We start from the raw sequence: 18937 nt of genomic DNA, 5'->3' as shown, positions 1-18937 counted from the left end.
GTGAAAATCCTCAGAGGATAAACTCATTGTTTATCAAATATAAAAAAATGTTTTGTGCCACACAGCTTTCCCTGAACGCACACCTCACTGCACTGTTTCAAGGAGACTTTCATAAGTTCCAGGAGAAAAAATATTGATGGGCCTAGAATTGCTTTGCTCTGGGAAAGCACGGATAAACAGCACACAACAATCAGCTCTGGATTAGAACAGCCTTCTTTCCTATTTTGATTTCGAACGTATCATTGCACCTCTAATACAACCACGTGCTAGTACGTGCAAAAGTAAACTCACTAAGTTTGTTACCTGTTTGTGAACTTTTGTGAGCTGTTCCAAGTTGTTCTCGAGAAAGGAAATCTTCTGTTTCTGAGTGAAATATCCTCCACTGTCATCCAGGTGCAAGTCTGAACTCTGTCCAAAAGATGATAAAAGTTACCACAATAGACTTTCAATTGATAGTTTGTGCTTCTTAGATACAGTAGATAAGGACTTACTTTTCTGACTCGAGTGGTGAGGTCTTGAACAAACAGCTTGCGGAGGTTGTGCAGGCTGTAGAGCTCACGAGCCTTAAGCATAAAGACACACAGTACAAAGTGAAAAGTTACAACAGCCAAAAACATATTAACTGAGAGATGAGAAATGAAATCATCATGACTTACAACAGTCTCCTCCAGTCCTTTGAGGTCCTGCTTTGACTGCTCATGTCGCTCATTAAGAAACCTGCAGACGGACAGAAAGTCAGACACATACAGTATATGCAGATTTATGGCACTTTCATGAATAAGGAACATATGTATCATACAGCATCGACCTATTCACGAGCTGTTAGCCATCTGCCATATGATGCAACAAGCTGCAAAGGTCAGTGCTGAGGCCTATTATCAACCAGCTGTCTCTTTATAGTAAAAGTCTATAATGGAACGTCAAAGAGGGTCTGACAGCTAACCAGATAAAAGAAGGTTAAAAGGGTTAGCTTAGCTTTCTAGCCAATTATAGGCACAGTCTGTATAGCTGCATTAGAATATTAAGAAAAGGATACAGTACATGAATACTGCATGAATGTCATAACAACAAAATAAGTGGACCAAAGAATGGTAAGTGACAGTGAAGAATAGAGGATGTGGAGTGAAAGAGACAGCCCTGAGGTATCCATATGGGGGCTGTTTGAACACTGGCCAGGCCCACAGAGCACAGTAACACACACAGTAACACACACACTCACGTCAGTTCCTCCAGCTGCCTACTCTTGTGATGCTCCTGGCTCTTCAGATGTTCAAAATCCTCATGAAGTTGATCCAGCTCCAACTGCTGTTTCTGGTTACAACTAAAGTGCAAAGCAAAAGCCTGGTTTGGATTACGATTTTCCTTCAATGTTCAGCTTAGTCATCTAAAAAGACAAGTGCATCTGAATGAGTAATGTAGAGAGTAGGTTGTGTCCTGTATGTAGAGGTCAGAACCGTAAAACCTACCTCTAATGTAATGGGGCTCTATGGGATTACATTTGTCCTTTTCTGCTTAACCTTGCCACAACATTTACTTACTTAAAATTTATATTATTACTCAGTGTAATTGAACATAACTGCCTTCATACCTCTATACATCATGCATTTATTTGTCAGGGTTTACACAAAGACAACGGTAATTGTTATTAATCACCTTAAAGGCTTATGGTGCGTTCACACCAGGGCGTCAGAGGCGTCCAGTTTAGATGTTTGATATTACATTGTGTCCCTGTGGTATTTATTTTATTTTATGTTTATAAATTGTATTCACTACAAACACTTAACAGTCTATTTCCCACCAATTTCATCTGATTAACAGAAAAAGACAGAGGAGTCTGAATGTGTTCTGAGGGTTTCAGGGGGACCAAACAAGCAGTCTCACAGCAATCCTCTGTGTACTGTCCTCTCTGTCTTATCTGATACACTGATGCTTCTAAACACAAATGCCCAGAGGAATCCTAAACCACATTTCAACATAAACCTTGTACTGCAGTTCATTCACAATGCAGACCTCATAGGAGAGATAAGACCAGGCAATTAATTGAAAATATACAGCTTTTTCAAGGAATGACAAACAGAATGACAAGTAGGCACTAACTCTGAGAGCTGGTCGATGGTCCTCTGCTTCTCGCTGAGTTCATCTCTCAGAAGGCTGAGCTGTTTGCTGTGTGCCTCTCTGTGTGAGGCCATCTGCTGCTCCATGGCCCTCTGAGGAGAGGCCACCACCAGGGGCAGGACAGACACGTGTTAGGACACACGGGAAAACACTAAATAATGACTGAGTATTACACACTCCAGTGAACACATGGACACATAGGAAATAGACTAGAGTGTATTCCACTGCCAGTGTGACTTTTGAGCTAATGAACCTTGACATAGAATAAAACAACTGTTAAGTGGTGATTTAGTGATGAACGAGAGCTCCAGAGAGCCCTCAGTCCCATTTAGAGCAAACTTATAACTGATTTGATCACATGTTAATGTTTACCCTGTAGTAGAAAAACAGCTGGAAACTGCTCGATTACATAATTGCGAGTCTCTTGAGGGGGCATGTTCTTTTGGAGAAGCTTAGTTCAAACACGACTGTGTTCTTTTAACTCCTGCATATATCAAGCATCAAAGCAAATAAACATGTGTAATTACACCTAAAAAGACTAGAAATAAACAACAGCGCTCTGAATAAGCCATGTTACAGTGCAATATCATTTAATGCAGTTATAATTTGGAATAAGGACTTGATCATTTGAATCTGACATTTCCTAAGGAAACATTCCTGTTGCTACTCGAGTCTCATTTTGTTACAAAGCAATTTGTGCAGACTTTTCTCAGAGCACTCACAATGAATAGTTTGGGCTTAGTGCCTTAGGAGAACCATGGGCACCTCAAACGATGCGTAAAAAATGTTCCGTGTCTGCTCCTCCACCTACACACTATGACAACAGCAGCTGGCACATGACTGTCGCAGAGGGATGAAAGGCGTTCAGTGGTGATGCTCTAGTCCGAGTCATGGTTACCTTTATTCTGGCTGACTTCTGGACAGTTGTGTGATTCTCCCGCATGGCCACCCGCGACACACTCTCTGAAAACATCCAAGCAGACATGTTTGGAAAAGAAGATAACTATGGTGATAAGCAGAGAGAGGAGAGGGAGAGAGATGGTGGAGCGTGTCACTGATGGAGATAAACGGGGTGACAATGACCTGCCTTTGACAGCACTGCGGCACGTCGAGTGATTGTGACGACCAGGTCAGGAGGGGAGAAGGCATACCTCTGGTGTAATCATGTGTAATGTCCCAGCTACAGGGACACTGAGCAGGACATAGAGCCACTTTAATGATGAAAATATCAGGCTCTTTCAGGCACAACCTCCACAGCTCAGCGTTTATTTACTCCTGAGACCACTCAAGGACCATGTGGCATCGTGAATAAAGAGTGAATTCATTTAGCCGACTGTTATTTAAAGCACTTCATTGAGACTCCCTAAAACAGTGACTCACACTGCCTTTGTGAAATGTGTCTGTATCTGTATTCTGGGACTCTACATGGTTAGTTGTATCTTACATTTTAAACACATTTAGAAATATGCCTCACATTGAAGCTGAGCAGCAAAAGAGATCAATAGGTCTAGACTTTAGAAGAAGAAAGAATCATTTGTTCACATTTTTTTCATAATGTGGAAAATTTGTACATTTCACCAAATGTTTTCATCTTAAAGGTCAAGTGCCTTTTTTCCATGTATTTGAGCAACATTTGTCTGGCCTCTGAACAGATATATAATATAAGCAGGTTACTGAGGTCAAACTTAGTCTGCTGGGTCCTGTCTGCATCTAATTAGAAAGCACTGTACAGTTCAATAACCAGGAAGTCTGCGTTAACATGCTAGTCATTGTTAGATGTACTGCCCTGACAAAACTGCACACTGGTTTCTTGAGAGTTGTAAAAAGTGCTTATAAACTCATCACTGTGAATAATTAGAATCAGAGGAATAACTTTGGACCACTGCAACCCATTTAAAATGACTACTTCTGTTTTTCATGTTTTCAGACAGTGAAAATCAGGTACAGTACAGCGCCTTTAACCTGTATTTTTATTTATTGGAGACTCATGGCATTATTCCAGAAGAACGTATATATTTAGTTTTATGTACTGCAGCATCCTTGCACAGTATTGATTTTCTTGGCTTAGTTAATTCATCACTGGTTCAGGTAGTGGACCGACCCCAGTATGTAGCTCTATGTTATTTACACATAGACCGACTGATGGGTGTTGACATGTTTAGGATGTCACTGCATTGATTTATTAAGATAGTATTCAGGGCCGTACCTTGAGCTTGGAGTTTGGCCAGTTCCTCTTTGAGAGAGTCATAGCTGTCCTCCAGCTGTCTCTTCTTCTGCTCCACGTTCTGCATGCACTCAGTCAAAGAGCGGATCTTTGCTTCATGCTGGAAGTCACAACACAGAGTCAACAACACACGCGGGATACTGATGAGCCGTGGGACTGCTTGGAACTGTTGGAGCAGTCTATGTATCAGCTAATTATGAAATTAACCATCTCATTCAAAATGTATTTCCTGGTTAGGCAGAGCCTGTCCTAAATTCATATGCATCCTTTTATGTAAATAGGTTTCAAGAAGATATGATATGAGCAATATGATTTGTAATTCAGGTTTTGACATGGAAAATTATGCAAAAAGGCAAATTAATGTAGCAAAGACAAACATGAAACAGAAAATGCTACATATTGAAAGACTTATTTTAATGTTTTTTGTATTCCAAATACAACAGTTGCTCTAAAAATCAACTGACTAACTGGCACATGGGGTTTTGTGCATGTAAATACACACCAAAAACTAGATCTAATTACTCGGTATTCTGATTATTCTAGTTATTTGATTTTTACTGGCTGTGTAAATGTGCTCACTGCCATATTTACTGTACCCTATGCAATGCAATAATCAATAATCACTTACATTGATTAAATATTAGTTTAAACTTTTTAATTCATATCGTTTTATGTGTCCCCAGGCCTCTAGTACAAACCATCTGTTTCATGTTTCAGGAAGGCCTGTCTAAGTATAAATTACTCTTGTCTAATCAGAGAGCTTTGTCAATGTCTAAACAGCTAATTACGCTATTGTCATAGCCATCATCTTATAAACCCCAGACTCTGAAACTTCAATACGCTGGATCATTAGTAACATAATTAAAGCGGATGCAATATCTACTTTGAATTCACGTGATTATCATCTATATCTCTATTATTCTTCATCGTGAGCCATTATACCTGTGAAACGAGGAGCTGACATGAGGACAGCTCCTTGCCTGTCTCCTCCATCTTGCGCTGACACTCAATCTGAAGGTTGTCCAAGTAACGGCAACGCTTCACCATAGACTTCACTTCCGACTTGATCTTGTTGATGTAGAGGCGCGCTACCGTGAACTCCTCTTCAATAGCACCCGTGATTTCTGCCGGCTGCGGGAAAATTCATTCAAAAAAGTGAAGTTTGCTTAACATTAAGGTAGAGGGGTGATATGAAGACGGATTTGAAGGGAGGGATGTGTTTTATATTCATAGTCGTTCAGGTAATAGGGCGCTTTAGTGGATGCTATGAAATAAGCGAGAGGTGGAGTGGGACAGACTTTTATAATCTGTCTAAATTTGACAGGAAAGATGTGCACCGTGTACAAACTATGGCTTTAACCACTGCCACTAACTTTCACTTTGTGTTAAGGTTGGAGCATAAAGTCCAAAAAGTATTTATATTTATTGGTTGGGACGGCAAAATGTACAAATGTCTTGCAAAAAGAAGAGGTTTTGACATAAAAGATGTATTTTAATTTCCGTTTTTATAATGAAAACCCTTTCTGTACGCCAATCTATTCACAAATTCCAGGCACATGATTCAATCCTGATTTGAAGGATTACGAGGACCTTTCCCCATTCAAAAGATATAATACTTTGATGTGAATTGCATTATTGCTACTGCAGCAGAGGGCTGTTGCTATGCCAAATCCTTCAAATCAGCAGCGAATCCTTAAGCCTGAAAACCGTGAGTTGCCTGTTGTGGACCGTCTGTAAAAGCTTTAATATTGACACCACATAACACTGTTTAGAGAATCGTTGATATCTTCACAGTATTTTTATAGGTCCACTCGCTCGACGCTTTAATTGAATACTGTGCAATTGATACTGGCTATAAATCCTTTCCAAACATAAATCTCCTCTTTCCCCTCTTCTACTGAAACAGGCACAAGAAACATTTTAGATATCAGTGCACAAACACATCTTGAGCCGCACTTGTTCATTATTGACAGTGTTCTGTGGCATATTTTTCACAGTCTGCTTCCTTTTGGTGCTAATTAAATTCAACATCTCTCCACTCACTAGCTTGATGTCCCGGTTTCCAACTATTGTGCTGAACTCGCTCAAGTCCCTCATCAGGCCGTTGAGGATCTCGGCGATGCGTTTCCTCTGGTGACTGCTCACTTCCTGGATACGGGACAGCTCCGCCTCCAAAGCCACGAGACGAGTCTGTGGGCAAGAATGAGGTATAATCAGCACATAGCAAAGAAGAGGTGGGCCAGTGGACAAGACCTGTATGTATGAAAATAACTACTAGAATAGGGTTCGGCCATATGGCAAAAAAATAATAAATTTTTCACATATTGACATATTTATTTTTTCTTTATCAAACACAAAATTGGCTTTCAGTACTGATTTCATGAATATACACAATAAATACTTTTAATCATTATCATTTAACACAAAAAATGGCCCAATTTCCCCCTTGAAAGTCTAAATTCAGTTATGTTATTACTGTTATTGACAAACATGACAGAATCTCAATCTTGAACAATTCACAACAGGAAGAAGACAAGATAGAGTGAATTCAATGCTGAGAGATACATGTTAACCCTTGACCTTCTTTCCAAACCAGAAACACAAGCAGGAAAACAAAGCGGAGGCCAAATTACAAATCAATAGAGATCCGAGAAACTGGCCACATGCCATCGGAAGAAGCTGATAGGATGTTGGGAGTGAAAAATGGAACTTTTCTTGTGCTGCTCTATTTCGTGCAGCAAGCAACTCTGAGACAATGCATTGCAGCAGCAGGAACACAGTCAAGCAATTGGGATTCTGTTGATTACAAACCTGACCTCGCTGTAACTGGAGAGAGAGACCATTTGTAATTCCGTATCTGATAAAAAAAAAAGTCCCAATCTGCAGCTGCGACACTGGCTATTTCTGTGATGTGAATGCAAGGGGTTTCTGTAATTGCACATTGCACTGCGACATAGTAAGTAATCAAAACTACAGCATAGACAGTGGTGTTGTGCATCTATCTGTGAAGGAGACTGCAATTTATTTGGATGGATTCACACTAACTCAAGCCTGCTAAAAATGAAAGAAGAAGAAACGAAAAAATTGAGAACAAGATTATGTAATAAGTAAAACATAAGACACACTGCCACAACATTAGAGGAGAAAATAGCAATTATGATATTATAAACACACAAGAATAGCCACACCAGAACTGAGATGGAGAAAAAGGGCTTTTGGCTTTTTGATACTTTGGTGCCACAATTACAACTTAATAATCTAGTAACAAAGTTTTATACGCACACCGACATCTGTTTTTAATGTTTTATATGAGCTTATATACTTATTTGTTTTTGTTTGTATTGTATTTTGAACAGGGCACCCATGAAAAAGAGAGTTCTCATTGGGTCTTCCTGTATAAATATAAAGATGAAGAAGATAACAAGGCAACAGAAGAAAAAATAAAAATCTTATTACATTGAACTTTAATGTAATAATACTGACTTTGATCATAAAACTTCCAAATGTTAATGTAAAAGTCAAATTGTACAACTGTATCTGCCGGCCACTGTTTTTGTCTTCTCCATTTTTGTTCGTTTCCATCCTGATAATAAGGTCATTTGACATTTCGGCCACAGTTCTATTTAAACCCACCGCAGCCTTTCTCAGCACACTTCACTGTACCCTCGTACATCCACTCATTCATTAATTGTCCACTTCAGAAAACAACCCCATAGGCTAGGCAACGTGACGTCTTGATTTTTTTTTTTTTTTTCTTTTCAAAAACAAAGAAAAAATTACTTTCAATATTGACGTTTTTAATTTTTCAACAGAGGATTGGCTATAGACCTCTCAATTAATCTCTATTTTAATTACATTTTGATTAATTGTCCAGCCATAATGTGACTCAAGGGAGCAAGAAAGACAGACGTACAGCTATTCTTAAGAAGCAAGATTAAATAAAGGTATTCAAAATGACTTTCAATAGACAGGTGGATAAAAGAGGATGGGTAAAGGATCAGTTGTATGGCAGTGACACTGAGTGATCACATGGCCTCCTGGAGAAGAACACAGGAGTATCAGCACAAAGCAAATTCAGCTTAGGAGAGAGAGGCCCACAGACAGTGATGAATGGACTCTATTGCGCCATTTCTGGGTCATTGCTTCTACAATACCTCTGCAAATATGCTGAATTTAGAAAGCTGCAAATGTGCAATATTAACATAAATGCAAGTTGCAGTAGGTGGACATGGAGCTTTAAAAGAGCCATGGGGCCTGTGGGGCAGAAGAGCCAAGAAGTGTGAGCAAAAATTAGCAAAAAAAGAGTCAGATTACCAGATGGTGGCCTTTTAAAGCTTTGGAACCTGATCCTCACACTGCAGAAGGAGAAAGTACTTAAATCTGTCTAACTTGCCCTTCGCTCTAAAAAACCCTTTGGCACATTTGGCTATTTTTAGGAGCGTCATTTCTAGATGCAAATTGAAACTGGGATGGACTGCCCAAGTGCAGCCAATCAGAGTGCTGATTATGTCTGTTTAACTATCCATTTGACAAGAAATAAAAATACTTTATTATTAGCTACGGACAGTGCGCAGTGATTTAACTTTGTCCCAAAATGCTAAAATATGCATTTGGGGGAAAACAAAATGTATTAATTTACAAAAAAAAATTTGGTTCCCCATCCTCAAAAGACTTAGTAACAAAGAGGTTAGGGCAAACTAGATGTAAGTTAGGACAAAGTGAGCATTTCCATCATATTTAGTCCAACAAAAACTAAATGGGGTAAACAATATAAGTGAATGACCTCTATGCATAAAATATGAAAGCTAATTCAAAAAGCTGAGTAATGATGGCCATGGTCTACTGGGCTGGTCGTAAGAAAATTAAGAACTCATAAATTCTGCCTCTTCAGGAAATACAGCCAGCAAAAAATAAGGGTCTATTTCTGAAGTTTGCCCTTACTGACTCCTTTCTAATAAAGGCAGTGTGATTGAGTCTCCATCAATGATTTAAAACCACTTCAAATGCTCTTATAAATATATATATGAATATACATGAGCTAGTGGACACTCTGCTGTATCAGACTGGTGAATAAGTAAACATTCTCAAAGTCAGAGCCTCATGATTAAACAAAATGTAATATTTATATTTGAGAGCACAGTTTGCGCTTGAATAAACAGAGTTCAGAGGCTTTGGTGTAATGTGTTTGGTTCTAAGAGACACTAAAACTGAACCATTTTGCCGGCAGCTCTTTATTTTAATATTGTGTTTAAGGCACCCATGGGACTCGAAATGTAATTTGCCACAATGTATGTGTGACTGAAGTATAATTTCTGGACACAAACTTGTAAAATTTGAAAGTAAAAAACATCAGTGCAGATTAATAAGCTTAAAGCCACATGAAGGGTAAGTATCATATCATGTATCTCCTCAAAATAATTTTACCAATTCAGATAAACATTTTCTCACAACTGTCTGTCAACTCATTTAAAACGCAACAATAAAATCAATATTCAATGTTTACAAGTCATGAGAGCTATTTATGCGTTTCAGCTTCCTTGTTATAGGGACATTTTCAGAACTTTTCACCATTAATAAAAGATATTCTGTTTTAAATTGTTAATTGCTATGGTAATGTTTTTTTTGTTTGTTTTTTTAAATCATTCTGAAACCCATGGATAGTCAATATTACTAATGATTTGGTAAAGTGAGGTCATGCTCCATCTTATGCATCTCCTTTGCTTATGGGTAAACAGCAGCATGTCAATGATATGTGCTTAAAAAAATCAATATTATGTGTGACATCACTGTTTCAGAGGCAGAAACATCACGCATGCGCTGTCTGAATACATTAACAAATCATTAACCTCAGGCACCAATGTAAAAATAGCTTGTATGATGAAAAAGATGAACATATAAGACACATATTACCATTTTAAACCTCATCTCTCTTATCTCGTGTACAGAAAATTCACACATGGCTAAAATTGTACTCATTTACAAATACAGCTAAGTAAAAGTAAAATGTATGCATGAAAAACACTAATTACACTTTAATGCAGCATTTCGGCGTATAAAACATTTGATTAATTTAACTGTTCAGTGCAGAATTGCGTTGTTTTAAACCATATTATTGGGAAGATTGGGACTTAGTGTTGTACTCAGTAACTCCTATGAGTACAATTACATGGCTATAATTGGTAAATAGTTACTTTCCTCTTGGCTCACTCAAACTCACCATTTTCTTGGTCAGCTCCTCTGCCAGCAGTGTGTTCTTGGTGGTCTTCTCCTCCACTTCCAGGCTCTTCTGGTCATAGTTGAGAGCCAGCTCCTCCAGGGCCTGCAGCACCTCTTTCACCTCTGCTTTGGACCTCTCGTTCTCCGACTGCAGCCGGCCCAGCTCTGACTGCACCTTCTCACTGTCACCCCTCGAAGACGCCAATAACTACAGATAGAGCATGAGCAGATGTCAACCCTGGGGTCATTAAACCTCATTCGCCTTGTTTAAGTATGCTTAATTACAAGATTAGATTTGGCCCATTTTGTTTGTTCATTTACTTGGAGTTTTATGAATATGGAAAGGAAATTATAGGTTTAAAACTACCACAGGGCCAATTTTCCTACATTTAGAAATCACTGAGGATAATTACGGTTACCTAGCAACAAAGGCACCTTACAATTGTGCCCTAGCACTAAAATACTGGATTTTAAAGTGCAAAATTAGCATGCGACATTAACTTTATGAATAATGATTAGTAAATAATTAGAAGTTTGTGTCGAGTAGACCAAATATGTACAATCAAGTGTTTCCTTATACACAGCCTATACCAAGGATTTACCTATTTATCAAATGGAAATCAATGTAATTTTATCTCAAGACCCTCTATATCATACTGTATAATTCTTCAGTGGAAGGCATACAAATTGACTATTGCCAGCATTGCTCACTTTGTGGCTCTGGTAGGAAGCCAATTGATTACAGTTCCACCATAACAATTTTACCAACTCTCTGTATGTGTTTGTGAATGTCCAGTTATTACAGCACTAATGATGATCCTTTTTTGACCCTCTCATTATACGACTTGTAAAAATACTTAAAAGTACTCTGGCTTTTTACAGAAGCACTCAGGATTATCATGACCTGGACCATTTAGTCACCCTCGTGATAGCTCTCATCTGCATCCCACTGTGTGTCAAACTTTAAACTGTGTGTGATATTAAATGTGGATATTGCTGGGCCCAGGGCGTCCGTCTGTTTGCACCATACAGAACAGGCTGAGGTCGGGCAGTTACCATCATGTCAGCTTGGCTTGTGGCAGGACCAATTTAGATTATGAATTGGCCAATTTCAAAAGTGTGCACTCATTTTCTTGGCACTGCACTGTACAGCATGGACATATGCGAGTTTGTGGCTACTTGGTGATTGGTATTCATACAACTCTAAACGCACTTTGTTAATCATGTTTTAACAAAGCCTTTCATGGATATTTTGAATGGTGCCATTTAAAAGTGCTTAGAAAAGGTCACATTACATTTCACTTAGAGACAACAGTCATGTCATCAGTCATTCCACGCAGATCAGTTGTGTGAATAAATTGGGCCTATCAGCTGACATCAATGCATCGAGTTTTCCCTTGTTGTTGTAGACGTCTAATGAGCAGTGCTGTGTATGCAGTCAGGTATTTCTCTCAGGCATAAGCCCTTCATTAATCTTCACATTGATTCTCCCACTGACAGTGGAGTCAAAGGAGCCACTGACACTCATTTTCCTACCAACGTCTATGATTAAGTGATGATCCGTTAAGAGCTTTTTGGCACATCAAACTTTGTTTTTTATTCATCTCAAGGGCTGTACTAGATAAACCTCCAATACATGTACTGTACATGAGGTTTATATAGTAGTACTATATAAACCTCATGTACATGTACTGTGTGCCTCTGTCTGCTACTTAGGGATGGGACAGGGCTTTGCCTTATTCTTGTAGCGATAACCAATACTTACAGATGAGAACATTAATATTTAAAAATTACTGTAAGATGCAAATTGATGTTTACACATACATGCATGCATACCGTTAAGCATTTCATTCACTTATATTTGTAGAAAAAAATATAACAACATAGGCCTGATATATTAGGGATTTACACAATATTGTCCACACCAGCAGTTACTTTGACAGTATTTCTATTCTGTTTGACCAAGTGTGATCTTTACCTCCTCCTGATCCAGCATCTGTTTCTTCAGCTTCTCCACCATCTGGCTCTGATGGTTGATCTCATCGTCCTAGAAACACCAACAAGATAATTTATGACTAAGGCATCTGCACAATAAAAGAGAACTTAAAGACTATTCATGATAAAAATCATCAAATAACTAACACAGAAATGGATGACAGCAATTTTACAGGGGACATACTCACTTCAGCATCCTTAAGGAAATATATATCCCCTGTTCTTCACATGTTTTAATGGTTCTAATTTGGCCTGTTTGACTTTATATATTTCAGAATATCAAACTTGTGCTATCCTAAACTCTATCCATCCTCTGCTCCCTACTGCTCTGCCTCCCGTTTTAGTCCAGAGTGCAACTTTTTCTAAACCTTAAGTCTTACAGATATACCCTTCCTTAATTTTCTCTTTTAATACACCCCATTGCATCTTCTTAGTATACCAGCTAAGTCTGTAGTTCCAATGCTGCATGAATGTCAAATGCATGGTTAGCCCTCCCAACAATGTATTTATTAAAATATTACATTGTGTTGATGTTGTATGTCTATTTGTTTGAATATCACACATTGGATAGAATAAGAGAACGTTCCTTGGAATATGTTTTTTCTATTTATAGACATGCCACATATGTAATTTTGAAAAGCCTGTCTCAGCACTTGCACAGTGAGAACACTACATGAATAAAGAAGAAAAAATGTTTTGTTTTTTCCTTTCCATAGGCCGCCCTATATTTTGAACCACCCACTGAATACTTATACATAAAAGAAACATCCTATTAAGTGTGTGGGGAGTATTGTCAAAGAAAGCCTGACCACATTATCTGTCATATATAATGTCCCCAGTGGAGCGCTCTGCACCTGCACAAATCATTAAAAGTCTTAATATAGGTGACAATAGCCCAGTGGAACCAATGTACTTGTCTTGATAATTAAAGACGAATCCTTGTCTACGTATAACACAGAGCCGGAAGAACAATTTTGGTTTTAATAATTGGGCTCTGTTCAAGTTCACATTTTAAACGCGGGCAGAAGAATTAACACAAAGAGTGGAATATAAACTGACATATAGACAGAAGAATCACATTACATTTTTCCAAGTATCTGAACAAAATGTCTTGCGTCAGTATAGATATATTGTATAAGCAGCTCTTGAACTCAAAATAAGTTGGCTGTGTATTGTCTCCATCTAATTTTAAAGTGTTTTATTGTTCAATCAGGTAGTGCACATTAGCATGCTAGCTTTACCATGGCAGCAAACTCTGCTCTGGCCTCTGAAAGTCATGAATAATGCTCAGAAACTCACTGTGGTGAAAAATTAGGATCTGAATTCATAAGATAAGTAGCTTTGGACCAAACAATTTCAAATGCGACATCACCATTCTCTGTGTGACATCTATTTTTGCAAGAATTTTACCCACTATTATCTGCCTCCACCCTCATTCATTTACATAAATAATACATGTATGGTAGTGTATTCATGAATGCAATCCATTACAGAGCCCAACCCATGTGTAATCTGCTCTCTATTCATGCACACAGATGGGCCTTCGGGCAGTAGCGATTATGCACCTTTTCATCCAGCTGTTTGTAGAGCTTGCGGATCTCCTCCTCGTACTTTTGGCGCTCCTCGTCAGAAATATGGACCACGATGGAGGAGGCGATGGAGCAGGGAGAGCAGGGAGTGCAGGGAGTGCAGGGGGTACAGGGGCTGGATATGTCGGGGATGGCCTCTTCAGATTCAGGAGGCAGCAAGGGAAGGGTTTTTACTGAAGTCAGCTCTTCTTCCCTGCTCATGTATTCCCCTGGTGAAGATGAAGAAATATAAGAATTAGAGCTGTTGCCTCATAATGTTTAGGAACTTAGGAATAGTCACAGTGTTACAGTATTCAAAGAGGCAAATTATATTGGTTGGGTTATCTTGTTACAATTGTATGTTTTGCAATCTGCATTTGCTTCCTTTCACTCAGTCTTCTCTTTTACATGTTATTTTATTATGTTTCAGGTGTGAGGAGGATACAACGTCCATCTTCATTAATAATAAAGTCATATTTACACTGTATTCTGAAGATGTGGTCCTTGTTAGTGAAACAAACTAGATTAAGTCATAATAGTTTGCTGGATAAATGATTTCTTTCTACAAAACATTAGTCAAACATGATTCATATGCAAGAATGTATTAATTGCAAGGGCTACAAGTAATTTTTCACATAACTTAATCTGCATGTTCAACCCTTTACAATATCACAGTAGTATTACAACTGATTTGATGCTTTTTAAATTGAACACAGCTTCTGTGCTTTACGACAAGGTCGAATAATCCATATGGCTAAGACAGCGCAGTACTTAACTCATGTGGACTGTCTACCGAGTGGTTTTTGATGGTGCACCAATCAATAAAAGCTGCCAGGTTAGATGTAAAACGCACATAGCGAGATGAGACCCCATTTGCCACTGGAGCCAGCGGGCTACTGTAGAGTTTAAGTGAAGCAGCTTCTGGTGTCTTTCAGCCATCTTTGACTAAAAGAGTGTGGGTAACGTGGGACAAAATACAGGTCAAACGCAGCCATTGTGAGGAGTGATTGGCCTGAGGTGCAACGAAATAGGGTGCAGTGAGGACGGTGAATGGGAGATGTTGTCAAAATGATCCATTAGCAAATTAAAAGTACTAAATTGTGAGGTAGAGTCTCTGGATGGACTCTGTGTGAAGGAGAATGAGAGCGGAATGAGGCAATAAAAGGAATAATTTTCGCTGATAGGGGTTCAATAAAGATGCTGTGAAATTATCTTCGGTGGACGACATCCCCTGTATGACTAGAATGTCAAGTAATTGCTGTCACTGTGCACATGCACATTGCATTGACCTGATGTTCTGAGAGAGTGTAGGATATGTTTGTGTGTGTGTTGTAGGGAGGTAACTGATCCACAAAGATCCCAAAGATAGATGACAGCATAGTTTGCGGGGTTACAGGTGATCTTACTAAAACATAAGGATGCATTATACAGCGTAATAAAGACAGACACCATTTAAGGGCTGCTTCTGAAGCACATTATACACTGTGTAAAATTCAGAACTTAAGGAAATAGGCATGAAGATTTTGCTAAGTGTCTGCAGGCACAGGACCAGCCATTCTCTCTGCTCTCTTTCCTTATCCATTGGCTTCATTCTCGATGGTATCAAATGAGGTTAAGTCGGCACTTAGACGGTCTGGAAAATAATGTCTTGAGGCAGGACGGTTGGTGAGATTTTTATCCAATTTCTCATCAATGCCAGAGTCCATCCCAGACACACTGGGGGATAGTGGGATTTTAGGCAGATTGCCAATATGGTTTAGACTATAAAGTCAGGTGGTGCAGTTGTTCATTTAGTCTGGAAATTATGAAAGGGTTTGGAGATGTTTGGAGAGTTTTCTCCAAAATATTAATCTTTTTCCTTTCTACATGTTGTGTATTATGCATATTTGCCTATATTTGGTTAAAACAATTAATGGACCAAAACTAGCAAATTATTAATGTCACTTCTTCTATATTGCACAAGTTTGTCCCAAAAAGAGACCATGAATTATTGACCTTATTTTTAAGTCAATACATTCACTTAAAGATTCACTATGTACTTTTTTTGGTGGAGGGTGTGCCACCAGATGTTTGCATGGAGACAGTATTTTTTTTGTCTGGATTGTGTCATAGTATGGAGTCACGTGTATCTTGTGTTTATAAATTTTTCAGCTGTTTTTATTTTTTTTTTTAATCCTTGAAAAACAAGCAGGCTTGTCTCTCCACAAATTTCACTAGTTACTTGGCCTGGCAGCTTGTCTCCATAGATAGATAAGTTTATCTTCATACTGTGGAATGTACATATCTTTGGAGACAAGCAGATGGCAAAAAGTTACATAGTGAGTCTTTACGTTTTGGACCAAACCCTTTGTGACTCTATAAGTGGGTGATTAGAGCAGACGTTACCATTCCTCCAGCGGTTGAGCTCGATCTCCAGTCTCTGAATGTTCTCCTTCAGCGAGCGGTTCTTCTCTTTTTCTTTTTCATATTTCTTCTTCCACTGTTCAGCTGTGAGCTCCAGGTTCACCGACACTGTATTGCGTATGGTCTTGGCTCTAATGAAAGGGAATGTAGTGAGAGAGGAAAACCACAGAGGTTAGAATAAGCCAATAATGAAACCAGGCAAGTTTTCAGAGCAATGTGAAAATTTTCAAAGAAACTGGCAAATTAAGGAACTGTCAACACTGGTGTGTAGCACCCCTGGGTTGTCAATGAAGGGAGGCTTACATCTCACTAATTGGTATGCAAATTAGAATATACTGTTTGATGGTGTGTGTGGTAAGGAAAATGTATGTATGAGCAATTACAATAGGAACATATACATGCAACACTTTCAAAATGTGTTATTTATTTGATATCCCTAAGACATTCATTCATTCATGGAGCTGTCCTGGCATCCTGGTGCTGTCCTGGCATCTGACAGTGAATATCATATCACTAGATATCACTTAATTTCACACTCCAGCGAGTAAACATGGTAAGTCCCAACTCATTTGCATTCTGATGTTAACGAGACAGAACGCTTTATATAAAATGGTGTCATCTTGCCAAACTTTGGGTAAATTGAACAGTAAAAGACTCAAAATGAAATGTCTTATTGTCGTATTGTATACATACATGACCGATCAAACTCTGAAATCTATAGCACAGTCAAATTGATGATCAAGCTAAATAGTAGTAGCAGTGTGTGTATTCAAATGATTTTCCATAAACCGCTAATGCATCTAGCATTTCCATATGTGAGGAAATGATCTACTGTAATAGCGTATATGTTAAATATTCATTGATTGTGACGTTGTGCAGCTGCCATGGCTACGAGGAATAAAAGCTATTATTTTCTTCTTCATTAAAGCATGCTTTCAGTTTTGAATTCTGTCAAGTCACTAGTAATTTACAAACACCATGTTCCACATTACAGCCCATATTTTAAGAATAGAAAATAATGCAATAATACCTCCATTACAGTAGATTTTTGTCTGGGCTGATACAGTGGTCTGCTCCCATTTAAAGAGGGGGTACTTTACTTAACTGCTAAAACATAACATATTTGCAGCACCATGTTACCTTTATTTGTTTTGAAAATATGCCATATTCGTAGAAAACAGCATATTAGCATATGTTATACCTTTCACTTCGTTTTTGACATTCTGAGTCTCCCCATCTCTTTGCTCTCTGCACTAAGTCCCTCCTGCTTCACAGCACTATCACATTACAACCAGCGTCCCACTAATGAAACTACTGCACATCACATCAGGTTTGCTGTGCACAGTTTTGTATCATGCTTTTGTATATTTATGCAGAATTGTCATGTGGGAGCATGGAAAATGTAAGCTTGTGGGTTGCGCATTGCACAGAATCTCACAGCTGACCATAAGAAAGGATCGAACAGACGAGATGTAAAACAGCTTCAGGCTTGTTTTTGATGAGAGAACAATGTTATAGCATGGTAGAAACCTCCAACAATCAATTTTGTATAATACTCTCTCTCTTTAAGTTCTGCTGCATTCGTCTCTTTCTTGCACCTTGGAATTTTTCCAGTTTCAACTTGCTCTTGATTCTATGCAAATAATGTGTTATATTCTTACATAAATGTCTGATTGACAGGGAGCTAGAAACATATTAAAACAGAAGACGCAATGAGCAATTCATGGGTTTCAGGCATAAAAATTCCTTCTTGACTGGGAGGATTTGACATGGCAACAGGCCTCTTTTGATATAGCAATAACTTGTTTCAAATCAAATTATTAAATATTTTGAATGGGGAAAGGTTCTCACAAAATCCCTCAAATTAGAAGGGACTCATTTGCCTGAAACCCATGAAAAATGAAAAGGGAGAGTTTTAGTACTCTAAGTAGTGTATATAGCTAGAAGACATTTAAGATCAAACAGTGTCACAGGGTCTATTTAAAGCAGTAGTGTTAAAGTGAAATATTCTTAATGACACATTTGAATGTCGGGTTTATTACTGTGTATGGGATGAATAATCTTGACTTAATGGGTCACAAGTCACCATTATTTTTGTCCTTGACCCAAAGCAAAGATAAATTAATTAACAATGGCATCAGATCCATGATTATAATAGCGTGCTTATATTAATATATTATGACTCCAAAAAACTGCACTGAAAGAAAGTGGAGGATGCAAGTATGAAAGTAAAATATGATATATTGAAAAGCCTTAATGGAATTGGTACATTAACTGTAAGCACAAGAAATATTATTTTAGTTTATTATGAGTGGAACACTGTGCCAAGTAACACTAAACCTAAAATCTAGGCTTCGTGAATATATTCTCAGAACGCCTCAGAACCCCGCCCACATCAACTGTATTTAAATGAGAA

The 18937-nt window shown here is 38.3% G+C and overlaps 1 protein-coding gene across 3 annotated transcripts in view; it reads right to left on the bottom strand.

The window, feature by feature from the left end:
* The window catches only part of kif5ab (kinesin family member 5A, b), a 64081-nt gene that overhangs the window by 9450 nt on the left and 35694 nt on the right, over nt 1-18937 (bottom strand). For 2 of the 3 annotated variants that reach the window (XM_033966086.2, XM_033966087.2), the window contains exons 11-22: nt 16504-16652; nt 14116-14348; nt 12534-12602; nt 10557-10763; nt 6383-6529; nt 5282-5470; nt 4322-4439; nt 3014-3078; nt 2098-2207; nt 1220-1321; nt 492-717; nt 304-408 (exon numbers count right to left, since the gene is read on the bottom strand). In XM_033966086.2, coding sequence (XP_033821977.1) covers nt 304-408; nt 492-717; nt 1220-1321; nt 2098-2207; nt 3014-3078; nt 4322-4439; nt 5282-5470; nt 6383-6529; nt 10557-10763; nt 12534-12602; nt 14116-14348; nt 16504-16652 — 1720 coding nt within the window. The remainder of the gene's footprint in view (nt 1-303; nt 409-491; nt 718-1219; nt 1322-2097; nt 2208-3013; nt 3079-4321; nt 4440-5281; nt 5471-6382; nt 6530-10556; nt 10764-12533; nt 12603-14115; nt 14349-16503; nt 16653-18937) is intronic. The other variant, XM_033966088.2, reaches the window with a different exon arrangement.

The sequence above is a fragment of the Periophthalmus magnuspinnatus genome, chromosome 5 (assembly GCF_009829125.3).
Source record: "Periophthalmus magnuspinnatus isolate fPerMag1 chromosome 5, fPerMag1.2.pri, whole genome shotgun sequence".
Lineage (NCBI taxonomy): Eukaryota > Metazoa > Chordata > Actinopteri > Gobiiformes > Gobiidae > Periophthalmus > Periophthalmus magnuspinnatus.
Note: the sequence above shows the minus strand (reverse complement) of the source record. Positions and strands in the feature narration are given on the sequence as shown.